The sequence below is a fragment of the Vidua macroura genome, chromosome 17, assembly GCF_024509145.1.
Source record: "Vidua macroura isolate BioBank_ID:100142 chromosome 17, ASM2450914v1, whole genome shotgun sequence".
In the NCBI taxonomy this organism is placed as follows: Eukaryota; Metazoa; Chordata; class Aves; order Passeriformes; family Viduidae; genus Vidua; species Vidua macroura.
In genome coordinates this window covers 1718754-1743453 of record NC_071587.1, presented here as the reverse complement: position 1 = coordinate 1743453, position 24700 = coordinate 1718754, and the positions used below count along the sequence as shown (strand labels likewise).

Sequence of the window (24700 nt, the reverse complement as noted above, 5' to 3'; positions counted from 1 at the left end):
GCTGTGATGGGCAGGGGAGCTGGGGCTGTTTGGGAGCTGTTGAAGGAGCAGCTGTGTGCTCAGTAGCTGAAGAGGTGTTTGCTGCACATGAGCACAGCTTATTTCTGCTGTGGGCTTCTTCTCTTTCTCAGGGATGGAGTACTTCCCCGAGGCAGACATCCACTACCAGGACAGGATCTCGGGGGAGGGCAAGCTGCTGCCTGAGAAGTTCAATGGCTTCTGTAGCCTGGAGAAGTTCTACGCGGACCCCGAGTCTCCCGACGGGCACTCGTACCGCCTGCAGTCCTGGATCTTCGGGAGCCGAGTCCTGCAGTACGCCGACGCCTTGGAGCACCTGCTCAGCACAGGTTGGGGAATCATGGAATGGTTTGGGCTGGAAGGGACCTTGCAGCTCCTTTTGTTCCAACCTGGAGCCTGCTCTCCCTTGCAGGTCAAGGCATGGTGCTGGAGCGCTCTCCCTACAGTGACTTCGTGTTCCTGGATGCCATGTTAAAGCAGGGATATGTCCACAAGAGATGTGAGTTCCTGCCAGCAAAAGGAAGCTGTTTGGCCATAGTCTCTCAGGAGTCTGGTAGTTTACTTTAAAAAAGAAGCAAAACATTCCTGCTTGGAAGGAGGGATTCCTTTAAACGTTCAGTGTTCATGCGTTGTATGTTGCTGGGTGGAGCTAGTCTGGTTTCAGTGGCAGCGAGGAGACAAAAGATAAAGGGCACGAATTGGAATGCCTTTAGAAGCAGCTTTCCACCAGCAAAGAAGCAGCTCACAGGTGCAACAGGAATTCTATTGCAATAGCTAGGAGCAGTCTAAAAAATTGCAATGATTCTGGTTTGGTGTTTATGCCTTTTAACTTCATTTCTGTTCCTTTTGGAGTGGTGGGGGGAGGACGGGTACAGCAGTTTCATGGGGGAATTCAATTTCTGTGTTCTTTGCAATGAGAGCAGTGAAGTTCTGCAGTACACAGCAACTGCAGCTGAGGATGTGGAGAAGGTAAGTTTTGCTTTTCTGGGAGTAAGTTTAATCGATTTCCCTTAGTTCAGTGAACTTTCCCCCTCATGGAGGGTTATTAGCAGGGTAACAGAAGCCTTTTGCTTCACCATTGTTAACTGTCCTATCTAGCTGCTGTTCCCTGAGGGAAAGAGCACCAAGGTTTTTGAGACTCTGACCAGGTTTTGGGCCCATTTTGGTTCTAGGGATAGATGTCTGTTAATAACAGTAATATTATGTTTACTGGATAATAATAATAATCCTACGTGGAAGCTTGGCAAGGAATCATCCCCACTTGGGAGGAGGGAGAGGAGAATTACCCATGGGCTGTCTCCAAGGGCTTTTTGGGTCTTCATCCTAATGAGATGAAATTTTTACCCTACTTATACACAGCCCAAACTCCCTCTCCTCCTATGTTATGTGCAGTGTGATCTTGGCAGAGAGTTGAATAATAGATACATATGTGTGGTAGCCTGCACCTCATTACGCTTATTAGCATATTCAGAGAATGTATTTTAATATTTAACTGCCCCTAATCAGACTAAAATGACATTTTTGCCTGAGGTGCCCTTCAACGTTCTGGTTATATGACTGTGTGAAGCAGAAAAGATTGATAAGGACTTCCCTGGTCCTAAAATTAACACTCCATTTCCCCCCATAGGTGCACTGCTGTTTGTTTCTAGGCCTTTTGGTTGCCTTTATAAGAACAGGGTTGTGTGCCACATTCTGTGTCCTCTGCTGTTGTGGATGGATTTTTGGGTGCTCCTGCACTTGATGATAAAGGTTATCATTAATAACCAGCAGACCTGTGGGATGGTATGGGTTTATACCCCTAAAAAATGGCTGGTGGCTTCAGTGTGACAGCAGATAATAAATAGAAAAAATACACAAAAAATCAGGCTGAAATTAACAAAAAAAAAAGCTGAGGTTGTGATGTGAATATAGAGACTCTAGACCAAATAATCTATTTTTTCTGGATAACAATATATAGAAGCAAGGATAGGAGTTGAGAGCTGTGGTGTTTCAAGATGGGTACTTGGTGAATTAAAGGAAAGTTGGGATGGGGGTTAAATGCCTGTTTTTTTCCCCTGTCCTTCTCTCTGGACACATCTCCAAGTGGTCAGAATAAAGCAGATTGTTTGCTCCCTAGATTTTTTTGTAGTAAACCCATTACTAGAGATTTGCTTTTAATCCTTTAAATCGGGGTTTAAAGTCAGTCGAAAGCTCTTATTGTTCAAGGAGTGACTCTCCTGAGCTCAGCAATCTTGTCATTGCTTGAAATAGGGTCATCAGATGCACCAGTGGAGTCCTTAATTTGCTTGGACAAATCTGGACTAGGGGAAGGATTATTATTTGGAAGTTCAAGTATAATGCCACAGAATGATTAAGGTTGGAAAAGACCCTGTAAGATTATCCAGCCCATGATGGTGTCATTGTCAGTGTTGGGTGTTGGTGGTAGATCCTGATACTTGAAAGAATTTGATTGTTTTTTTTCCCCTTTTCTGTTCAGATTCAGTTCCCCTCTGGGATGACACGGAAGAAATTTGGAAATAAGGATTAGCAGGAGAGCTCTGGCTTGTAAGGTGTGTATTTACACAGGTGTATCCTCTTGACAGACAGCAGTGTTCATTAGCCCACTCCAATCTGTTTGCTTAGGGATTTGGGAGCTGAATTTTTATGGCCTTCTAGCTTAATAACTTTTGGGTCGTTCAGAGCACACATACACAGCTTAGAAACGATTTTTTAAGTGTCCTGAAAAGGTCAGTTGGGGTTTCCTGTTGTAATTCACTTTGCTTCTAGTGGCTGAAGGAGTAATGAGTGCTGAAATGAGCTTCATTAGGATGTTTCACACTTGTTTAGCTTGAGGGTAAAACTGGGAATACAAAGTTAGCTCTATGTTTAATTTCTTTTAAAGCCTTGGATATTTGCTCTAATTCCTGGGGGGTGCCAGGGCATTCCTGATAAATTAAGCAGTTGTTTTTCTGTCCTGGTTGCGAAACTGACGCCATTGTTAAGGAGCTGCTGGGAGAGAGACCTTCTCATGTGATGATAACAGTGAGCAAAACTAATTTGAATGCAGATTCCTTCCCCCCTGTAGCACATTTTGAGCCCATTGTAGCAACTCTGTGATTAGTGCTGTTACCAGGTTCAGAGAGTTTCCAAAGCTTTGCTGTGGAGTGGAGAAGGAATGGCTTGTGTTCAGCTTGTCAGTTAGTCAAAGAAATAATGGCTGTTTGAACTAACTTAACTTACACCTCTCTTCCTCTTACCTTGGAGTTATGTTGCAGCAGTTTGTGCCTCAAAAGTGTTTATTCAGTCATGTCCAAATCATTATTTCTTACCAGTTCTGGTAAGAGTGGATCTTTATAGTCGAGGCTACTTTGTAATAGCACTTGGTTATAATTTTTTAAGTGGTAATATCTGGGATTTAGTGTTTGCAGGGAATAATTACAGTGTATTTAAAGAACACAAGGATTTTTCTTTTATCATTCTGTCACTTCATCGCTGACATGGCCCACCTGTCAATGGGTTGACAGTGTGCCATCAGGAATTTGGTCATAACCTCAGCTTTATCCTTTCCCTATGGAAAAGGTCTCTGGAAAGGGATGTTTAGAGCTGTAACAATCTGCTCCTTCCCAGGTTGCTCTAAGGTGCTGTCTCCATCTCATCAGGCACATGAAGTGCATTTTCCTGACACCAGGGCAGGTTTCCCTCAGCTCCAGGCAGCCAGGTGTGATAAGCAATTACCTCCTGGAGCAGCAAAGATCTGTTTTCTGGTGGAGCCAGGCTGTAAGTGAAGCTCAAACCAGGGATTGATAAGTTTGGGGATGGTGAAGGAATGGATTGCTGAGGTGGCATTGCTTATTGGAAGGGTTCTGAGCTGTGAGTTACCTTTCCTTTCATGCATGGGTGGGTCGTGGTGGATGGTGAAATCCTGAGCCCTTGGATTCATCACTGCAGCTCCTGTAGGCCTGAGTTTTCCAGCCTGAAATGTGCCTTTGTTTCTGTGCTATGAAGCACACAGCACTGAGGCAGATGCCACACCTGCTCCCCTGCCTATCTCTGAGGATGTGTTACTGAGCCTCTCTGTGAATAAAAACGACCAAACTTTATTTTTGTAACACAAAGGAGTTAAATTTTGACTTATCTCCATTTCCTCTTCCTTCTCCCTCAGGGGTGAGGTCATATCTTCCTGGTTTTTCAGCCCCAGTGGCAGGTTAAGGAGGAATGTCTTGGATCTGGTAAGAATTTGGCAACAAGGCACCTCTCAGCCAGTTTATTCCCTGCCGTCCAAAGCTGAAAGCACAGGATGTTAGGAGATCCCCCACGTGTGTGCCCAGTACTCCTGGCAGGGCCACAGCCTCCAGAAGTAGACCTGGGAGATGATCATGTTATCTCTAGACATTTGTCTTATTACTGCAGCTTTAGCAGTGAAGCCTCTCTCATTTGTTTAATGAACTGTTTTGATTATTTCATTGATTTTTTGGATCAAACCACCCTTAGAGAGCTTTCTTTTCTGATTCCAGGTAATTGAAGACATCGAGTACCTGAAGTTTGACAAGAGGCCATGGGTGGAGCAAGATGATGTTTCTTTCCATCACTTGAGACTTTAGTAAAGTGTGACATCATCCAGCCACTGAACAATTCTTGGCATTAAATCCCAGGGAAAATGGTCAAAGCCATGAGTTTTTAAAGGTGGGGTTATATTTTGTGATATTGATGCTTGGCACTGGAATGTGGTGTAGCATTTTTGCTGCTGATTGTTGAGACAAGAGGCTCCAGACAAGTTTAAGAGTGGTTTTTGTCAAAGATCCTTGTCTGCCCAGTTGGAAGAGATTAGACTCGGACACTGGAAAATAACTTGTCGGAATAGAATTTAATTTGATTTTAATAATTCTTTGCAAATGCATCATGTTTAATTTGTCAGTTTGTTTATATAAAATAGAAAGATGTATATAAAGAATATAGCTGCACTTGTAAGGCTGTTAATACCAGAAGTGAGACAGGCTCCCCATTTTGCTGCAACTTCATCTTCATATTGAATGTGCAGGTGGAAATTTCAGCATAGTTACATTTTTAAAAACGTAAGAATTATATTGTTTTCATTATTTCCTGGTCATCTCACAGGTTAAGAGAAACACAGATTTTTAAATTGAGTTTGTGTCTTTGTGACAGGCATTGGATAACCAAGTTAAACTTTTTTTGCAGAGTTGTGACATTGCTTGCATTTTACTTTTCTGTACTGTTACTTTAAATACCTCCTAAAAATAGAGATAGTGCTCCTAATTGTATGGTTTTTCTATCAAGGAGTAAAGATAAACTGCAGAAGAGCAGTGCTGGCTGGTGTCTGAGAGGATCAAGTCATGATTTGGGTGCATTTTATGTGTCAAAGATGAGGTTTTTTTTGTGTAGTGATTGGAGGATAGCATCTGCTGACTTAGGCCCTAAAAATTACCACAATCAGACTTCCTTTGAAAGAGGAAATAAGTTGCTTGTTTTCCTATAGCTCCACACTACTAATACAGGTATTAGGAAAGGATTATTAATTGTGATGAGTAGGAGGGAGTTGAAGGAAACTTTACCATTACAGAAGTGTGTGAAGATACTGTATGAAAATTCTATTTCGCAGTTTTAGAAGGGAGCAAATTGCTTTAAAGGACTGAATTTTTCATTGAACCTTGGAGGGGGGTGAGTCTACTGCACAAGGCTCTTGTCACTGTAAGTAATAAGAAATTATTCTTTTGGCAAAAGCATGGGGTTGTTTGAAGAGCCTAGAATGCAATAAGCTGCTTATTTAAACCACAGAACCATAAAATATCCTGTGTGGAAGGGACTCGCATTGAGCCCAGCTCCTGTGGTTTGCTTTTGATTTTTTTTCATGCTGGGCTGTCAGAGCATCAACAAAGGGGTGACAACACATCCTGCGCCAGCCTTGAGCTCATGCTTTGCTCAGCAGAGTGAGGGAATCCTGGGCAATGTCTCGGGCAGCATGGGAAGAGACTCTTTGTAAAAGTGTGTGTTTGGACATGATTTTTCCCCATGGTAACTCCAGAAAGGCAGGGAGCCTGCTGCAGGTGGGCCGTGTTGGAATTGCATGCTGGATTCAATGCCCAGCCCAGGTGTGAGTCCATGAAGCCTAAAGCTGATGCTTTTCTCCCTTTTTCCAATGCCCGAGTAGCAAAGAGCCTGTGGTCCCCACAGTTGTGCAGGTGTCCCGTGCCTATGGGAATTTTTCCTTTGGAAAGCGGTTTTCCTGCTTTCCTGGCACAGGTTCCCAGTGCCTGCCTCGTGTGCAGGCTCCTGCTGCCCTCTCCTGGGTGTTCCTGGCAGGCTCCAGCAGCTATTTAGGATCGTTTAGGTTGGAAAAGCCTTCTGAGATCATGGAGTTCACCATTCTCCCAGCACTGCCGAGCCCACCGCGAGCCCATGTCCCCAAGTGCCTCATCCACATGGCTCTGGAATACTTCCAAGGACAGTGATTCCAGCACTGCCTGTTCCAATGCCTGACCACCCTTCCAGTGAGGAAATTTCCTCTCGTACCTAATCAAAGTTCTGCCCTGTTGGGTTTTCCATCTGCAGTTGCTTCCTTTGTTGACCTCCCAGCTCTTGGGGCTGTCAGCCCTGCTGTTTTCTTCCACCCTCAGCTTGTACCACTGTGTCTGGGGGACCGGGATGGGTGAGCAGGACCGAGGAGAACTTTTTATTGCACATGGATAGGATCTAATGCATGGAAACCCCAGCAGGGCCTCTGAGTGATTAATGCAGCTCATCAAACCGCTGAGCCCAACCCATGGGCAATCAGTTGCATAATGATCTCTTTTCTCTCCCTGCCTGCCCTTAAGTGCTCTCCCTTGCCCTGACAGCGGTTGTGGGATCTTGGTAAAAGGTTAAAAAGGGCTGCATTTGTGGCTTGGAAATCTGGAGGTGTCTTCCAGAGGATGTTCTTCACACCTTCCCTTCCTCTCCAACAGAAACGGTTCTGGCTTTTTAAATGTCTCGGGGAGCTCCTCTGCTGCTACTGCACTGCTTCAGGCATGTTTTTATCTGGGCCCTTCCCAGTGCCATTTGTCTGTCTACGTGTATTGCAAAAGAAATCACATTTGCGAGGAGGAGCTGCAGGCTGTGTAGCCTTGCCTGCGTTACTTATCAGCTCAGGGGGAACTTTAGTTGTTGCATCAGACAACTGTACAACTAAATCTGATCTGTCCCTGCAGCTCCTTCAGAACCTGGCAGAGAGGGACAGAGACCCTGCAGCTCTGCTTCCCAGTGTAGCTTTGCCTAGCAAGGGGAAGAAGTGTCCCTGTTTAAATGTCTGATTGCAAACAGCAGGACTAGAAGGGCTGGCAAGAGATGTGTTGGACCTGGCTTTGAAACTTCTGTCATGGAGACTCCAAAAATCTCATGAACTATTACTTGTAAAAACTTCTGGCACTAGAAGCTATTTTCTTTAGCACCTTGGTTCTCTCTTAATCATAAAATCATAGAATCCCAGAATGGTTTGGGTTGAAAGGGACCTTAAAAGCCCATTTCACCCCTCCCCTTGCCATGGGCAGGGACACCTTCCACTATCCCAGGTTGCTGTCCTGTCTACCCCATCTGTCCATCCCATCTTTTTGCTGCATTGAAACACTTTGTGATTTCTTCTTTGCAGTGGCTTTTCTAGGTTTGAAGAGCTACTGTTGTACCTTCTCCCCTTTTCTTGCAGACCTGCTTTTGTTTGGAATTTTTTTTCTGTTTTTGATGCTGATGTTGAGTGTTTGCTCACCAAGGCAGCGGCTGTGCCTCACCTTGGCCATGCCGTACCTGTTCTGCCTGGCTAAATGAGGGAATTGGAGTCCCTTTGGCAGAAGGAAGAATATTAATTTCCTTTATCAACATGGAACTTATCTGGAATGGTTTTGTGGTGTTGGCTTTTAGGTCTCTCTTGTCACTTGAGGTTTTGTGACTATGCCAACATCAGGTGTTGAGAAATCACAGCCCGGACTATGCAAACGCAGGTGGTTTTTGTTGGGTTGCTTAGTTAATTTATTTTTTTCTAACCTGTTTCCTTCCCTTACCCCACCTTGCACCTTTAGCAAGGTGCTGCATGCTGAGAGCTCCTTCAGGAAAGTCTGGTAAAGGGTCAGAAAAGAATAAATAGGGACAATTTTCTGCTGGGGGAGAGAAACAAAATGAAAGAAACATGAAAGGTGTCTGTAAATGCTTCCTGCTGAGCAGGGAATTAGTCCTGGCAAGTGGCTGCGGTTTTGTGGTTAGACATTGTTGTGGCAATGGGTGTGCTTTTGCTTAGTATTCCAAATTATTTCTGAAGGTGCAGAGAACACGGAGAAGCCATCAGTAGCTTTCATTATTTTCTTGTGCAAATAGCTTTTGGGAGCAGCAAGTTTGTCATTTGGCCCTTAACTAAAATGAATTGTGCCTGGGAATTGTCCTTTCCAAATGGCCACTTGGTTGAGATTTGGGAAGGAGTGGATTCACTGCAGAGTGGATGACCACAAAACCTTATTTCCGTGTGTGATGTTATGCTTTATATCTGCCCGGACTCCCTTTTGTGCCTTCCAGCATGTGAAATGCACCTTTAATGCTGTTGAAGTTAAACATTGTTGTAGTTTATAGGAAGCATCTTTGCTGTTGATCCTGATCTTGGAAAAGAGGATCTTGGAAAAGAGCATTTATCCTCACCTTCTTCCATCTGAATTTTGACTGGATTATTGCACTTCCTTTGACTGGATTATTGTATTCCAGACAAATCTGTCTGTAGTGGGATAATTTACAGAGTGAATATCAGGGTATGTTACCGGTTCACTTTTTGGAACTCTTCACTGCTGGGAGGAAAGGTCCCAACATTGATGACTTGGGGGTAAAAATAATTGCTTAAAGATGATGACCTTTGCTTTGCTCAGGGCATGTGCTTGATGTGCATGTCAGTATTTGCTGAGCAATGTAATTCACTGAAAACAACCCAATTTGCAGAGGTTCTGGTGCTGGATTTAGGGTTTGGTCAGTGCTGCCTGGAAAGGGATGTGTTTTTGCCAGCCACGTGCAGGTGGCACTGTCAGCCTGTGGATAACCACAGGCAGCAGGAGGCTTGCTAGCAGTTTCTCAGGCATTTTAAATTTGGGATATCTGAAGTGCTGGTGCTGTGCAGAGTGGTGGATCCTGAGATCCATCACCGGAGCTGCTGCAGCTTCCTCCAGGTATTCCAAGGCAGGGTGCTGGGGGCACTGCCTCCTTCCAGACCCTCTCACTGTCTCAGTACTGGTCCATTTAGGATGGGAATTTAGCAAGGTAGTGTGTGGCATTCAATAAAACCACTGTTTTTTACACTGCTTTTATAGAAAGCAAAAAAGCCAGAGGGGATTCATGGAGAAGGGTCCCAGGAATGATGGAGCATCTCCAAGGAGGATGAACCTGGGAGGGGAAATGGAGAAGCAGGAAGTTGGAGCAGGAACAAACTGGAGGCAAGGATGAGGGGCAATACATCATAGATTTGTAAGGAGAAGGAAAATGTTTGGAAAATAGCCCAAATCTTTGGAAGCTTTATTTAACAGAAAAGTAGCTCTTTAATCATAGAATAACGATAATGAATCCTAGAATGGTTTGGGTTGGCAGGATCCTTAAAGCCTCGGCAGTTCACCCCCTGCCATGGGCAGGGACACCTTCCACTGGATCAGGTTGCTCCATCCCAGCTCCATCTAGCTTGGCTCAGAATATTTCCAGTGATGGGGCAGCCACAGCTTCTCTGGGTACAGTACTTAGCTGTTGCTGGGGCAGGGTGTGAACTGAGTGCTCCTTTTCCCTTCAGCGTGCAGGACAAGGCTGGAGTGCTGGATTCCATGTCCATCCCACGCTTCGTCCCCGAGATCACCATTGGTGGCTCTGAGTACGACAGAGATCTATTATGAGTACCGGGAGGTGAGTGCTGCTGGGGACAGCCAGGGGACACTGCCGGGGGCTCCTCACTGCTAGGGACACCCTGCCCCATTGCTACCAGGAACTTGTGCATTTTGCCCAAATCCCCACCTTTTTTGAAGTCTAGCTTCCCCCAAGAGGAATAAGGAAGCAAATGTGTTTTTTTCATAATCTGATTATGTTTTTTTTCTTTTTGTCTTTAGATGTGGACTAAAGGATAAATGGTTTTTATTTGTTTCTGTTTCTTGTGCCCTGATGAGTCTGTGACCTCTGAAATCTAACAGTCCCTTAAGTCAAACAAGAACATTGGAAACCCATGGCCACTCCTTATCGAATGCTGAAGGAGGGAGGGAGTGTTTTTTTAGAGGAGGAATGAATGCTGCCTCGCTTCCCCAAAGTGCTGCTGCTTTAAATAGAGTGTTTCTGCACGTAGGCACACATCCAAAGCCTGTTGTGCCCAGTGCTCTCATACACCTCATGCAGACTCCCACACATTAGCTCCTGCCTTGCTGCTTCTGGAGACAGCAGCTTCCAGTCCCCCCAGAGCTCTGCCCTTGTGCTGCTCAGTGGTTCCCTGGCATGGTGTCCTCACCCCACACGGGGCTTGCCTAAGGCCCAGGTATTGGAAAAGCTCCCTGGAGAAGTTGTGGAGCTGATAATTAATACTGAGTGGCCAGTTACAGGTGAGCCTCTATTTTCCAGTTGGGTTGAAATCTTCTCTGCCACTGCATCTTATTATTTTCCAGGCAATCCTGAAGACAAAGGGAGGAATATACAATAAAATTGTTAGAGAAAAGCAGCCTCTGTACCTCCGTCACCCACCTCAGTGTCATGGTTTGACACTGGCACAATGCCAGTGCCCCCATGAAAATACACCTCTCCAAATAAATGCTGTGAGATGTTATCAGGAGCAGAGCAGGCCCAAGCTTGATAACAAATGAAAAAAAACTTTATTAAACTACTACTACTGTACAAGACACACACACTAAATCCAGGATGAAGACCCTCCAAAACACTCTTCCTCCCACCCAGTTTCCAAAACTACCACAGTGAGACATCACCCGGGATTCCTGATCAAGTTGCCACCCTTCAGATAATCAATACTCAGTCCATCGAGAGAGAGGCGTCTCTTCTGTACCATAGACCTCCCAGGAAACACAGTTGCCACCTCCTGTGTTTCCATGTCACACATGGCACCGCCCAGAGAAAATCTGCCAGTGTGACACTCTCCTTTCCATGTCACAGTGCTCTCACCACCGTGCATGGACAGACTGCCCATAGGGCTCCTTTAAGGATGCTTTGCCACGGACCAAAAGAGACAACAGTTCAGCTTCTCATCTTGGGACCACAGTCCCCCCGATTTTCCCACTGGGGCCGAGGGTCCAAGAACAGAGATAATCTTCTTCCTGAGACAGAGGGCATCACCATTCCCTCCTCAGCTTTTCTCTGTTCTTGCCATTCCTGTGCTGGTGGTTGCTGAAGCAGGTCTCCTTGGGTCACCACTGCATCCCCCTAAAATGCAGTCCTTAGTGCAGGAGAATTTGCTTCAGTCTATGGCTAACAAGACAAGTGCAGCCAAAAACTACTCCATCATCTCCTCCCACCTAAAAATTTCTTCTTCTAACATCTCAGGTCCCAGACTGTCTCTCTTCCACTATAAATCGAGGAGGAATAATATTTTACAAAGCCTTCATTTCCCAGGATAGGGTTAAAAGTTCAGACTCCTTGGATGGCTGAAATCTCTGCCCAGAACTCCCAACTCCCATGCTGGGCATCTCCCACCTCCTTCTTCTCCTCTGCCAGCAAATTTCAGATACCATCACACTCTCTGTCTCTTTCCCTCTGCTGGGGGGGGGGGGACAAAGGCATCTCTGCTTCTCTCCACCCTTCCGTCCGCAGGAGCTGGCTCGGTTCCAGTCCTTCAGCCCCCTCAGCCTACCTTGTCCAGGCCACATGGCTTCCCCTCCCACACCCAGCCTGTGGCTGGGCAGGGGTGAGCCTGCACTGCACTCTGACCAGAACCAGAGAGAGTTCCCCTGGAGTTCTTGCTTCTAAGCCCCTGTGTTCTCAGAGGTGTGTCCATGCCTTCAGTGGTCACTCCAGGTGCCAATATCCAAACCTGACCACTGATTGGTTTGACCCAACTTCCTGAAAAAATTCACTTCTATGGCAAACCACTTCACTCAGCTGCTCCTCCTCCTCCTTCAGAGCCTGTTCCAGGTGGTGAATTTTCTTTTGAGCATCTTCTCTTTCTTTATCCAGATCATTCCAAATGCCATTAATCTGTTTCTCATACGCTGCATGTGAAGCTTGTCCTGCTGAAACTTGTATTCCCTCAGCTGTTGCTTCCTTTGATGTTCAGAGTCTTGCAATTGCTGTTTCAGCACAGCCATTCCACAGCGTAATTCTGCAATCACATCACGTCTGAGCTTGTTCCTGCTTCAGAAAATCTCTATCAACATCAAATTTACTTTGTAGTTGCTGAAGGTTCACCTTGTACTCCTGCATAATCTGGTGCTTGTCTTTCTGAAGTAACTTTTACCTTTCTTTCAGCTCCTCAAGTTGGGAGCAGACCTCCTGGTAGCGCTGTTCTACCTCAGTCTTCTCCTGAGATAATTTCTGATGTTGTAAATTACTATTTTCAGCCTCAACAGTCAACTGCTGCACAAGGGCCCCCAGCTTTTGGACTGTCTCATTAGTTGACTGTGTCTGCTGCAAATGCTCCTCCTCCATCTTGGCCAGCGGGGCGTCGATCTCCTCCAGCAGCTCCTGCGTATCTTCCGTCTGCTTCTTCCAGATGTTGAACTTCTTCTCCATCTCGGCCATGGCATCGTGGAGCCTTTTCTCCCACTCATTGTTCAAGAGATCATTGCTTTGCTCACACATCTTCAGCTCCACAAGCTGCTGCTCTTTGGCTTCTCTCACAACTTGGGACTCACAAACAAGGGTCTGAACTTTTTTCTCCAGTTTTCTTATCATATCCTCAGAATCTTTTTGTTTCTTTAGGTAGGTGGACTTCAGCACATCTATTTCATCATTCTTTCTATCCAAAATCTTTTGAACATCAGCATTGTGCTTCTGTTGTAACTTCATTTTTTCTTCATGAAATTTACCTTCTGCTGTTTTAATTTTCATTTCCAGCATGTAGGCAGGCAAAGTTTTCAGCATTCCTTCCTCTGGTTTCTGGCTGAAGGGACCATTCAGAACTCCTCTCTGCAGCACGTGGAGCAGCAGTTTTGTATACAAGTTTCGATTCTCCCTTTCCACTATTCCTATGCCTGCTTCTGAAGATTTGCAGAGGTTTTTAATCCATAGTGAGCATCTTTTTCTTTCTGAACTGTTCTGCAGGTTAAGGACACAGGGCTTCATAGCCACGACATAGCGATCTAATTCCGCATCCAGTTTTTCCTTTATTTCATCTTCACTGCTCATTTTGAAAGCACACAAAGTAACCTTGGCACTGGAATCCTTGCTTCCTAAATACCCTCACCTTTTTCAAGTCCGCCTCTGTCTCTGCTGTGTGCCTCTTTTTCAGATATCACTTTTTCCATCTCCCATCCTCAGACTGTTCAGTGCTGCCTCCTTGTCTCGAGATGCCTTCAGCTTCTCCTTGTCCCGCTGGAGGCTCAAGTCCAGCAGCTGATGGTTCCGCAGAGCGTTCAGCTGGATCAGCTTCTCCCTCACCTTGTGGATTTGGTTCTCCAAACCAGAAATCACCTGGCCGTCTTGTTTCCTGCTGTCCTGAGTTTGGCTCTCGTGCTCTGCCGTGGCAGCGCGAAGCTGCTCCTCCAGTTTTCCCTCTCCCGTTGATGGTCTCGGACCAGGCAGTCCTGCACTGTGTTGTGCTGCTGGAATAGATGCGTCTTCTTCTGTTCATGCACCAGCTTCAGCTCCAAGAAACTCTCTTTCTCTGGAGGACCCCCCTTTATAGGAACACAGAAAGTTCAGTTAGAAGGCAATGTTCTCCGGACTCTGAATCAGGGACTCATAAATTCCGGGAGGCTGGACAGAACAAACACAGATCCGCACCAATGTGGTGAAACGTACGTTCTCCCTTTATTATTTTTTAAATGGCAGTTTATATACACTTCAATATAGTTTACAATTGTGAGTACAATTGGCAAGCAAACATTGTTTGTCTTTGTCTTAAGGTGGTTAAAGTTTCACACTGCAGACCTATACTACTTCACACCCAGAAAGCTCAATTACACTGTGGTTACCTTAACATAATTTCTAACTGCGCCACAGACTGAATTTCCAACTGCATCAGAGGCTTCAAGGCCTCACCAAGGCCTGTATCTGAGGCCTAGACTGGGGTAGCTCAACCTTCTAAATATAAATCATGCCCTCTTTCTCTCAGAAATTCTGCTACAGGACTCTTCCTCATAACACGGGAGAAAGGCTATAGAAAAAGACTCAGATCTATTTCCACTAAGAGAGGTCCTGATGGGAGGGGGTGGAAACTAAGTTTGTGAATGCTCCTTTGACTTCTGCTGAGGTTAGGAATTTTAAAAAGGAAATCAAAGGGATTTTGAAGGATCCCATAAGCACTGCTGAACAATTAGACCAATTTTTAGGTTCAAACATTTATACCTGGGAAGAAATGTGGTCGATAATAAAGATATTATTTTCTCCAGAAGAAAGGGAAATGATCAGAATTGCAGGCATAAAAGCCTGGAGTAAAGAAAATCCACAGGGGCCCCCTGGAGTGGACAAAATGCCAACTGCACCTCCTGTGCGGGGTCAAAATAATGAGGAGGGGAGAAAACATATGAATGAGTATCGTAATTTAATAATCAAGGGAATAAAAGGGGCACCATCTCGAGGGCAAAATGCTGAAGGGACTTTTGAGGCACAGCAAAGGAAATGGGAGGCTCCAACTGAATGGTTGGACAGACTTGGGAGAAATATAAGGCAACATTCCGGAATGGATCCTGAGACTCAGGTGAGAGAAAAGCTTTGTTAAGGATTAACTTTGTGCTTGGCCAGATAATGGAAAAAATTGAAGATCAGCATGACAAATCACTAGATAATTTATTAAAGGAGGCTCAGAAAGTCTGTGGCCAAAGCCAAACTAAAAGTGATGATTGTGGCAGTCACCATGCAAGAAAACAATTACAAGAAAAAAATCAAAAACACACAAGCACTACTCCTAGATATGATGGTAGTAGAGACAGGGGAACAGGAAGGAATAAACCCCAATACAAACCAAGTCTCAGGAGCATTCCAGGAGTATCTGCTTTTACTGTAAGGGCGAAGGACATTATAAGAGAGATTGTCCTGAGAGGGTAAAAGATCTGAAAATTTTTAAAGAGATGAGCACAGAGGAAGAATAGGGATGTTGAAGCTCTATTTTTGGGGGGGACAAATACCATCTGGAGTCTGTGATAACATTAAAAGTGGGCCCCCAAGAAGAAGAATTGGGATTTGTGGTAGACACAGGGGCAGAAAGAACCTGTCTGTTAAATATTCCAAAAGGTTATAGTGTAAGCAAAGATACTGTAAAAGTAACAAGAACAAAAGGAGAGAGTTTCACAGTTCTGTCATTAAAAATGTAGTAATAGAGGGAGAAACTAAATTTTGGATGGGGGATGTTTTATTGGTCCCAGGGGCAGGTAGCAACTTACTGGGATGAGATTTACAAGTGAAATTATGAATATGGGTTATCCCAGAAGATAGGAAGATGACAGCTACAGTTTTAAAATTTGGGCCAAGAGGATTAAAAAAAAAAAAAAATTAACAAGGAAGTTTGGGCTGGGGAAGGAAATAGGGGAGGATGCTTCATACTGAGCAGATGTCTTCATTGAGCTATTGATTCAGCTAATTCTTTTCCCTTTGCTGTGTACAAGTAGTTTAAACTATTTATTCCAATTTGCATTGTGATTTTTCATCTTGAAATACGTAACTTGCTGTACTCTAGGATTGAAAAACTAGTTTACAGCTGTGACATAGCAAAACCTGGTTTTAATTTATTTTGAGTGGAGGCAAGGCTATTCAATCAAGTGGTTCTCAGTGTGTAAAGTTAAACTAAAAGTAACACCAGCTGATTAGTAGGTCAATGAGAAATATTATTCCTTCCAGCCAGTCCTTTTTCATGTACCCAAAGGTGTTTTTTGCTTTCTTAGTTTTTGTCTTGTTTATTTGTTAGTTTTTCTGGAAGTACTGATTACTTGCAGTGCACCTGGAACAGCAGCTAGAATTGTACATGTATAGCACTTCTGAAAAATAAGGCTCATTTTTTTAACCAGAATTGCAGGTGGCTACATATATAAAAGGGAACCCACAAAGCTGGACAAAGAAAAGGTTTCAGGATCTTTTAATGGAAGCTGTTAATTTGTTACTTTCAGCTTCACTGTAGGTGTATGACACACACATGAAAAAGATGGTAGGGGGATCTCTGCTTGCTGTAGTTTGATTTCTTGAGTGAGTTAGAGAGCTGTGAGGAAGTTGTGAGTTCCTTGTGTGGTTTATCCAAGCCTGCAGGGAGGGCTTGGCCATGATTCCCTCCGTGCTGCAGGTAGCCCTGCAGCGAGGCAGCAGTCGCTTGCCTCTGGTGAGTTTGCAGGCAAGGTGCTTCAGCACTGCAGTGCTCAGGTGCTGTTTCCTATTACGACATTAAGGTTTAAATTCAAGAGTGCCTTTTCCCATCCAGTTATTGTTTGTACCACAGGAACCTCTTTAGACAATGTATCCTGGCAGTCAAAGGGAGGGTATTGCAGAGACAAATTCCTTACTTGCTGTCCCCCCACTGTATTCATATTTTGTCCATTCCCTCTTCAAAATATGGATTTGTAAAACTCATGCTCTGTGTCCTCAGATGCCCTTCCCAAATCAAACCTTAGCTTCATTGTAAATTGCACTGCACTAACTAACATTGCCTTAAATTTTTTTCGTGCAGGCAGGGTCACTTTGGAAGTAAGTTGTTGTTTACTTTGTTCTTGCAACCTTTTAAAGTTTGTGAATGGAAAAATTGCGATAGCAAGGCAAGTCTCTAGTTTTGGCACTGTCAGCTGTGACTAGCTAGTAGCCTTAGTGAGGGGTGCCATGAATTGTATGCTTGCAGAACACATATAACAAAGGTAATTTAATTGGTAAAGAAGTTGAAAAAGGGGGAAGGGGTGATTGGCAGGCACACCTCTCCGAGATGTTAGAATGTAGACTGATATTGGAAGGTGGACTGATGTAGGAATGTAGATGTTGAAATGCGAAGAGAGAGAAAGGGAGAGGAAGAGAGAGAGAGTGTGAAGGGGAGAGTGAAATAAGCCCCCAAAGTCACCATGCCCGTGGCTGTCTGTAAGTTCTCCCCCGCTAGGTAGAGTGACAACAGGGTAGGGGGAGAGGCCAAGAACAGAGTTAAACGCAAAGCTGTGAAAAAGAAGAGATAAGGATTAAAGCAAAAATAGCTGTCACTCCAAAACCTCACAAAGTAGGTTTTTTGACAAGATTTTTTCTTTCTGTTTTTTTTTTTTTTTTTTTTTTTGCTGTTGGTAAGAAGAGGAGGCTTTTGTTCTGAAGAATGGGTCTGTAAGGCTAAAACAGTTAAATGTCACCCAAAAAGTAAAAAGCAAGAGATGTGATACATATAATGTTAAAATTGGCCTGGTGTTTTTATTTAACTAATTATAGCTCACAGGAAGAAGAATTGGCCTCTGCAGCTATTAACACAGCTGGATACAAAAAGAAGAGGCAGCTGTAGAAAAAGAGTTTAGCTAAATCCAGCAAGTTTTGAAGAAAACTATGGTAAAGTTAATGCAGTATTGTCTTTCTTTTATCACTGTGTTATTAAGAAGTCCTTTCCAGGTACCACTAAAGCAGCAATCTGAACCACAGAGAGAGGGTGAATTCATGCCAGCAAAATCAAAGGACTTGGGAAGAAATTGGAGGAATGGACTATCACATCTAAACCGGGTGATACCAAATTGACTTTCAACTGGGACTGGGTGGTAACAGTTTGGGAAGACCCAAATGATCCAAGGAAGGTAAAAAGAATAACACCTAACTGAGAAATAAGGTAAAGCTTACATCACTGGTTTTAAGCACTGCCTGAATAAGCCCTGAGACGTCTCCGACACCTCCTTGGGAGAGGAATACTGCCACTTCAAACAGGAGGATTAGGACTATTTTAATCAAAGAGTTCTTATATTCTGGCCTTAGCCTGGGATTTGTACAGGGAAGAAGGGAAATTACCATTAGTACTATACTGTATACTTCATTTGATTCATCCCAATACTGGACACACTAGCTGGGTTATAAGTAAATGTTCAAATGATGGGAATAATTGGTATTGGAGCTCACAAAATCTATGTTCTCATTGCAAGAGGTATTGAGTACTGAATCTATCCCCTATACAGATAGAACTCAAAACAACTGAAGTAATAACTTTGTTTTGTGGATGGGAATTATCAGTGCCTGTTGACTGAGAGATACCTGTGGAACGGTGGGAAACCACAGTTAAGGAGTGTCAAAAAAGACTTGCCAAAAAAAAAAAAAAATTTAGTAAAAAGGAGTGGCAAGGGAAGCAGAGGGCAAGCCTGGATTGACCACTATACTCGCCACCGAGAAGATCACACATACCTGCTATGGGAAGCAACTCCATAGGCAGGGGAGGTGGGGGTATAAGCCATACCAGACCTCTGTTATTCCTGTTTCTGTCTCTCATTTGTTGTCTTTTACCTTTCGAGATACCAGCAAGATCGTGTCACAAATGCTACAGAAAGTATTACATAGAAAGAAACCAACATTCCTTTTTGTTACACACACCCATGTCAGCAGCCACTGTTATGACCCATCCAAATTAAGTACCTGCAGGCAAAATGGGGAAAAATACAAGATTACAAGGAACTTAGGAAAAAGCGGTAATAGATGGGGCATTGAATGTCCAAAAGGAGAGAGATGGATTTGTTTTACATTTGATCTCAGAGATATAGTCCGAGATTTGGCAAAAAGGCAATTAGTAAACAAAAAGGTGAAACCAGCACAGCAATCTAGCTCTGTATTGACCCCAAATTATATACTGAATCATATTATAGGACTCCGAGCAGTTATAAAGATGATAACAAACAAAGCTGCTCAGGCATTGGAATTAATATTGAGTCAGCAAAGCCAAACAAAAACTGTAGTGTATCAGAATAGGTTGGCTTTAGACTATTTATTGACTAAAGAAGGGGGTGTTTGTGGAAAGTTTAATATATCAGATTGTAGAAAATAAATTACAATGGGGAAGTCATCCTGGAAAAAACAAAATATATCAGAAAAACAAAATTATAACCCAGGTATCAGTCCAAAAATGGGAGAAAACAATGTTAAAAACTAACTGGTGGGGTAATGTATTGAGAATGGGATGGTGGAAAAAAATTAGGATTCTTCCTTTTATGTGTTACAACTGTTTTGATGTTTCTTCCTTGTTTAATCCCATGTTTTATTTGATTACTAACAGAGTCCAAAGAATGTAAGTGGATAAGAAATATTGCTCAAGCCAAATGATTTATAAAGAATAAGAGGAGGAATTGTGAAAAGTGCATATGTCATGATTGGCTTTTTGCAAATATTACAATGAATATTGTATGTGTAATGTTAGAAAGTTATGCTGTATTAATTCTCTTAAGTAGTTTGTTAAATGTATTTTTAGGTTATAATACAGTGTTAAAATAGAAACTATACTATGTAAGATACTTTTTAACTAGAGATGAGATAATCAAGAAATTCTTTGCACAGAGATGGCAGGGACGGGGCCCATCAAGAGTTACGGCCTCCTTACCGAAAAAGACAAACATTCTTCCACCTTCTCTCCATCTTTATGGAACCACCAGGATTAAGGAGAAGAAGTTGACAAAAACCAGAAAAGCTCTTAATTTGCAATGAATTTATGCATCATGTATGGATGTATGAATATGCAACAGGCTATTGCTATTAAGGTTATTCCTTTGTTCACAAGGCATGCTTATCGGGCTTAAGGGCCCGAGAGCATCCGGACATCCGTAATTCTTTGCTTTTTATTGTCTTGTAATTGTCCTAACTCTAGATTTTTATTACTCTAATTGTATTACTATTTTTAGAACTATTTTATTATTATTAAACTTTTAAAATTTTAAAACCCAAGTGATTGGCGTTTTTCACAGCTGCCTTAGAAAGTAACAGTTATGAATCACATTTATGGAAGGCATTATTCATAAATAGCTGCAATTGAAAAACTAACAGTTGATAATCAGCTCCAAGCACTCCCAGCCTCTGCAAGCCTTCAACAGACACTGCTGGAAACAGTTAGAATTAAAATGTTCAGCATTCACGAGAATTTAAAAACACTTAAAGGAGAGTTCCTGTTATTAATTACACACAAGAATCTCCTTCTCTCTTAGACTTTAATGCTTTCTACTGCAGATGGAAAAGCTGAGGAACTGAGCCTAAAGTATTTCTTAAATAACTTACTAGTTTTACCTCTCATCCTAAAGAGAAACAACCCACAAAAACAAACCTTAAAAAAATTATCGATGCATCCCAACAGGGAAATCTGTTTTCTTCATCATCTTGCAACTTTCTTTCCAGCATTTCATTAAATTCTGCTCATGGCATCCACAGAAATCTTGTATAAAATGAACACCATTGTGTAACTGTACTGTGTAACAGCAGCTGATGTGCAGGATAACCAAGGGAGAGGGGAAAATTAAGAATATGACAAACTTTATCTTGCCCAGGCCTCAAACTGGTTTATCTGTCAACTGGGAATGAGCTGTCAATCCCACATGTTCAATTAGAAGCTGAAGAGCTTCATGGAATTACATCCAGGGCACTAGAACAGTCAGTCTCCTAACTGGAACACACTGCTAGGAAAATAAATGGAAATAATTCTCTTAAATTCTTAAGAGCTCATTTAAATGTCTTTATGGAATGCTGAAGCTGAACACTACAGCAGAAACAGGCATCAAAATCTGAAAACCAAAGTGATAACATACAAGTGGAAACAGGATCTAAGCAAGTCCAATGAAAAAAGGTATTAATGGTCCAAAATCAGATCATTTCACTATAGCACAGTTTAAATTCCAATAAAATCTTTATTGAAATATTTTGTTTGAGGGCATCTCAAAAATAAAACTAGGACTGCATTTTGTGTGACATCTTTTTAATGGAAGTTTTAAAAAGATAGAAAAACATACTACATCTGCTGCAATACTTAAAACTGCATAACAACTAAGACCTTTTGTTTAATTTAAGAACTCTAATGCAAATACTGATAGAATTGCAGTTTTTTATAGTAGAAACATCACTTGAGTGTGGTGTGTGACTGTTGTGGGCCTTCCTCTTCTTCCCCTTTGTATCAAAGGCCAGAGGAATTTCAAACAACTGGAAATAACAAAACCCCCAGCTCTGAAATCTGCCTGAGATCAAGTTTGTATCTAGAGAGAGATTTTACAGCACTCTTGAAAACAGAGTAGAAAAGGCTTTTTATAATGGAAATACTGAAGGACCAAGAACTCCAGTCATGCTAAGAGCTGTCACTGCTGTATTCTTTCCTTCATGTCCTACTGAAAATTCCACTTAATTCTCCATTTGCCATTCTTCTCTGTAAAGACAAGTCATTTCATTATAGAATTTAGGGGGTTTTTTTCTGCAGCCTACCTTCTAGTTTCAGACTTTTGGCTTTAATTCCTCGTGTTCTCAGTAATTTTTATCACTGATTTGACTTTCCAGCTTTAGCTGGTGACACTTTAGACAGAAGCTTCAGAAAGTTGAACTGAAACAACATTGATTCAGTGGCTTAACTTTATCATGGAAGCTTTATTTTTCAAGAGTATTATCCCAAGACTATGAACTCATTGATTTTGAACACAAGTGTAATGAATGATGGTTACAAAACCCCATTACTCAAACTTATTAGAGCACAAACAACGGCTTGCTACAAACCATGTATAATCAGTTTTTCTCAGAGATTTTAACCAAGAAAACAGACAAAACCACTGGATACAGCAGTCTCCAAAGAAAAAGTGTAGGTTCTCGCTCTAATACAGACAAAAGTCAAATTTGACCATATGTAGATTCCTAAAAAGAGTCACTTCTGAAGCACTTAAGAACAAACAGAGCTGCCCTACTGCTTTTACTCTTGGTTGTATCCATGAATAGCATCTGCAGGGGAAACAAGACTGACTCCAGAACTTCAGCTGGCTCTGTACAGATCAGTCCTCAGCAGCAGAACTGCTCCTGGCTCAGCAGAATTATGATGGTAGAAGGAATTCCAGGCAGAGGAAAGGAAAATGAAAAGAAATCCAAACCCCCGGAGATGAGCTGCCAGGCCAGGGTGGATCTGTGGCTCAGGGCAGGGCATCCTGCCCAGCCTGAGCCCCCAGCTGGGAGACAGGAGAAAGTCAGCACTGTGCAAGCTGCAAAAGCTAAGCTGGATAATGCAGCCCCAATTATTTTCTGTATACCAAGAGGAATCTGTAATGAACCTCTAAATAATTCCTGAACTAGTAACCGCTGAGCTGTCCTGAATGAGACTGGGGAAATGCCACTCCATTACCACCTAAGCACTGCACACTCATCTACAGCGCTGCTTTGGATGTGATGGGGGGCAAAAACCTGGACGATATCTACAAAATTTAATATTAATGTTTTGGGGCACAGAGGAAAAATCATGGATGTCTGCTTACCTCCATCAGGAAATGCTGTGTGTGTCTGCAAGGCTCAACTTGCAGGAAGAAAACTTATTGATCACTAATCTTTAAAAGGCATCAGTCTTTGACATCCACTTTCTCAGAGGTTTAATTTCAAGAAGCATCAGTTCACATCAACTTTCACAAAAACACCACAGAATCCATAATTTCCCTAATTGCTAAGTAAAAGCAATGTTCAGGAGAGTCAAACATGCTCTAAGGCAAGAGCAAATACCCATCAGAAATGCCATGAAAGAAGGAAGGAAAGGCCAACTAATGAGTACACAATGCAGCTGCAGCAGAAGTGACAGGGAGAAGGTGGAGAAGTGAGAGGGACAACAAAAAGCTCATCCTAATTAAGCAACCATATGACAAAGGAAAAAACCTGCACTAGTTGGGCGTGTTTTTTTCATGATTAAATGCTAAATAATGGTAAGTATTTGGCAGAAATACAGGCTGTGTGAGAATACAGCATTTACAGTTCTACTACAGCAGCTTTCAGTTTCTAAAGGTTAGCAGATTTATTAAATCAGTGATTTTATACAAGTGGATTTTTCTTTTTTGTAATTCAGTATTACAAAAGGCAGAATTGTCTTGTCCTAATACAGAGATAAAGCCAAAGGTCCTCCTCAACATGCATTGTATGGAAATGAAAACCAGGGACTTTGGGTTATGTAAAGAAGCCATATGACTAAAGAGTGAATCCATGTTCCAAAACGCCCACACAGACAAGAGCTTCTGATGAGAAAAATGATCTCTGCAAAGCTAAACTGCACAGATTATTTCCATGAAAAGTTAGAATCTTGCAGATTATACAATATTTACTGTGCTGGGATTTAAAAAAAAATCCAACCTTTTATATTATCACAGCATGAATAATTACTTGATTTTTCAATGTAAATTATATAAAAATCAATAATTATTTAATTTAATAATTGCCATCTCTTAGAATTTACATAGGCAATGATGTCTGCTTGGTTTTTCCAGGTCTGTTTCTCTCTTGCTGCTGGCGAGTGCACCAGGTGCCACCACCTGTGTGTGCCAGCAAAGCAGTTGTGGCTTACCTTGGCACTGGAATCCTTGCTTCCCAAATCCCCTGCATAAAGAAGGAAAAAAAGTGCCTTAGTATGTTTGGTTTTAATTTCTACTCAATGGTCTCTAAAAACATAAAAATAGCTTCATATTAGATTACTTCAGGTTTTGCTACAACAGCAACAGATTTTCAAATACACAACACAGACCAGCCCACCCATTTCAAAGCAGAGAACAACAGCTGTCACCAGCTATGTAATTTCAGCTTCTGGCAACAATTTTTAAATTATTATTATTTTACAAGCTATTTTGGATCTACAATTATCATCATCTGTGATTGCTGCATAATATTTCAACTGGTTTAATGCCACATGTATATTTAACAGCCACGTAAAATAGTCCAAGTTCCAGCAAAGGCCCGTAAAACAAACCAGACTTGGGGCTTCATCCGGATTTTGGGATTACAAACTGCTGTTGTGAGGCTCAGCTAGAGTCCAGCCCTTTGCTGGATGGAAAGCAAGCAGGTGAGACGTTTTGTTTGTTTCAACATAAATGAGAAGCCAGGCCCCTGATTTTCATACTGATTATTCTCCAGCTTCCTTGCTTCATTTTCATAACGAAATACAAATGTGTGTGTAACACTTCTGCATTGAATACAATGACAGTGGTATCCGGAGTTCCAACACATTTTGTACCTCTGGCAAACTCCACTGCTGTGGATTTATTTGTTTATCTTTAAGCATCTAACATTCTCTTCCCACAAAAATAACTCTTTTGAGTATCCTGCCTATAAACATTTCTCTGCCTTTTTCTTTGCAGCCTGTTTTTCATCTGAAGAGCTGGAGCTGCTCACACTCAAACACAAACAGACAAAAGCCATGAGCTGGAGAAGTCGTGTGCAATTAACAACACGCGGCTTAATTATCAACTTTATGGAAATGGTTTCTTAAAAAAATGTATCAACAATTTCTCCACTTTTTATTTATTTATTTATGGAAGAGACAAAACCTTCAGTGCACTGTACCTTCAGGTGGAAGCTGAAATGACACAGCTTAGAGCATTTCTCTACATTTCACTGCACAAGTTGCTACTTCTTGTTATAATAACCAAACCTGACCTAGGAAAAC

The 24700-nt window shown here is 42.4% G+C and overlaps 2 protein-coding genes and 1 long non-coding RNA gene across 7 annotated transcripts in view; 2 read left to right on the top strand and 1 right to left on the bottom strand.

Moving 5' to 3' along the window:
- LOC128816065 (sacsin-like) overlaps positions 1–24700 on the top strand; it is a 92798-nt gene that overhangs the window by 30870 nt on the left and 37228 nt on the right.
- On the top strand, positions 444–4597 carry LOC128815793 (uncharacterized). The gene is made up of 3 exons (XR_008439719.1): positions 444–517; positions 2495–2567; positions 4512–4597. It is a non-coding gene; the product is annotated as an uncharacterized LOC128815793 (long non-coding RNA).
- The window catches only part of LOC128815788 (protein kinase C alpha type-like), a 32294-nt gene continuing 17087 nt past the window's right edge, over positions 9494–24700 (bottom strand). Inside the window, exons 8-11 of one of the 5 annotated variants that reach the window (XM_053992805.1) lie at positions 24598–24690; positions 23606–23637; positions 10490–10649; positions 9494–9864 (exon numbers count right to left, since the gene is read on the bottom strand). In XM_053992805.1, the coding sequence (XP_053848780.1) occupies positions 24639–24690 (52 nt within the window). In that variant the 3' untranslated portion in view covers positions 9494–9864; positions 10490–10649; positions 23606–23637; positions 24598–24638. Of the gene's footprint in view, positions 9865–10489; positions 10650–13689; positions 13821–23605; positions 23638–24597; positions 24691–24700 lie in introns of those variants that run through there. The other 4 variants (XM_053992806.1, XM_053992807.1, XM_053992809.1 and 1 more) reach the window with 4 other exon arrangements.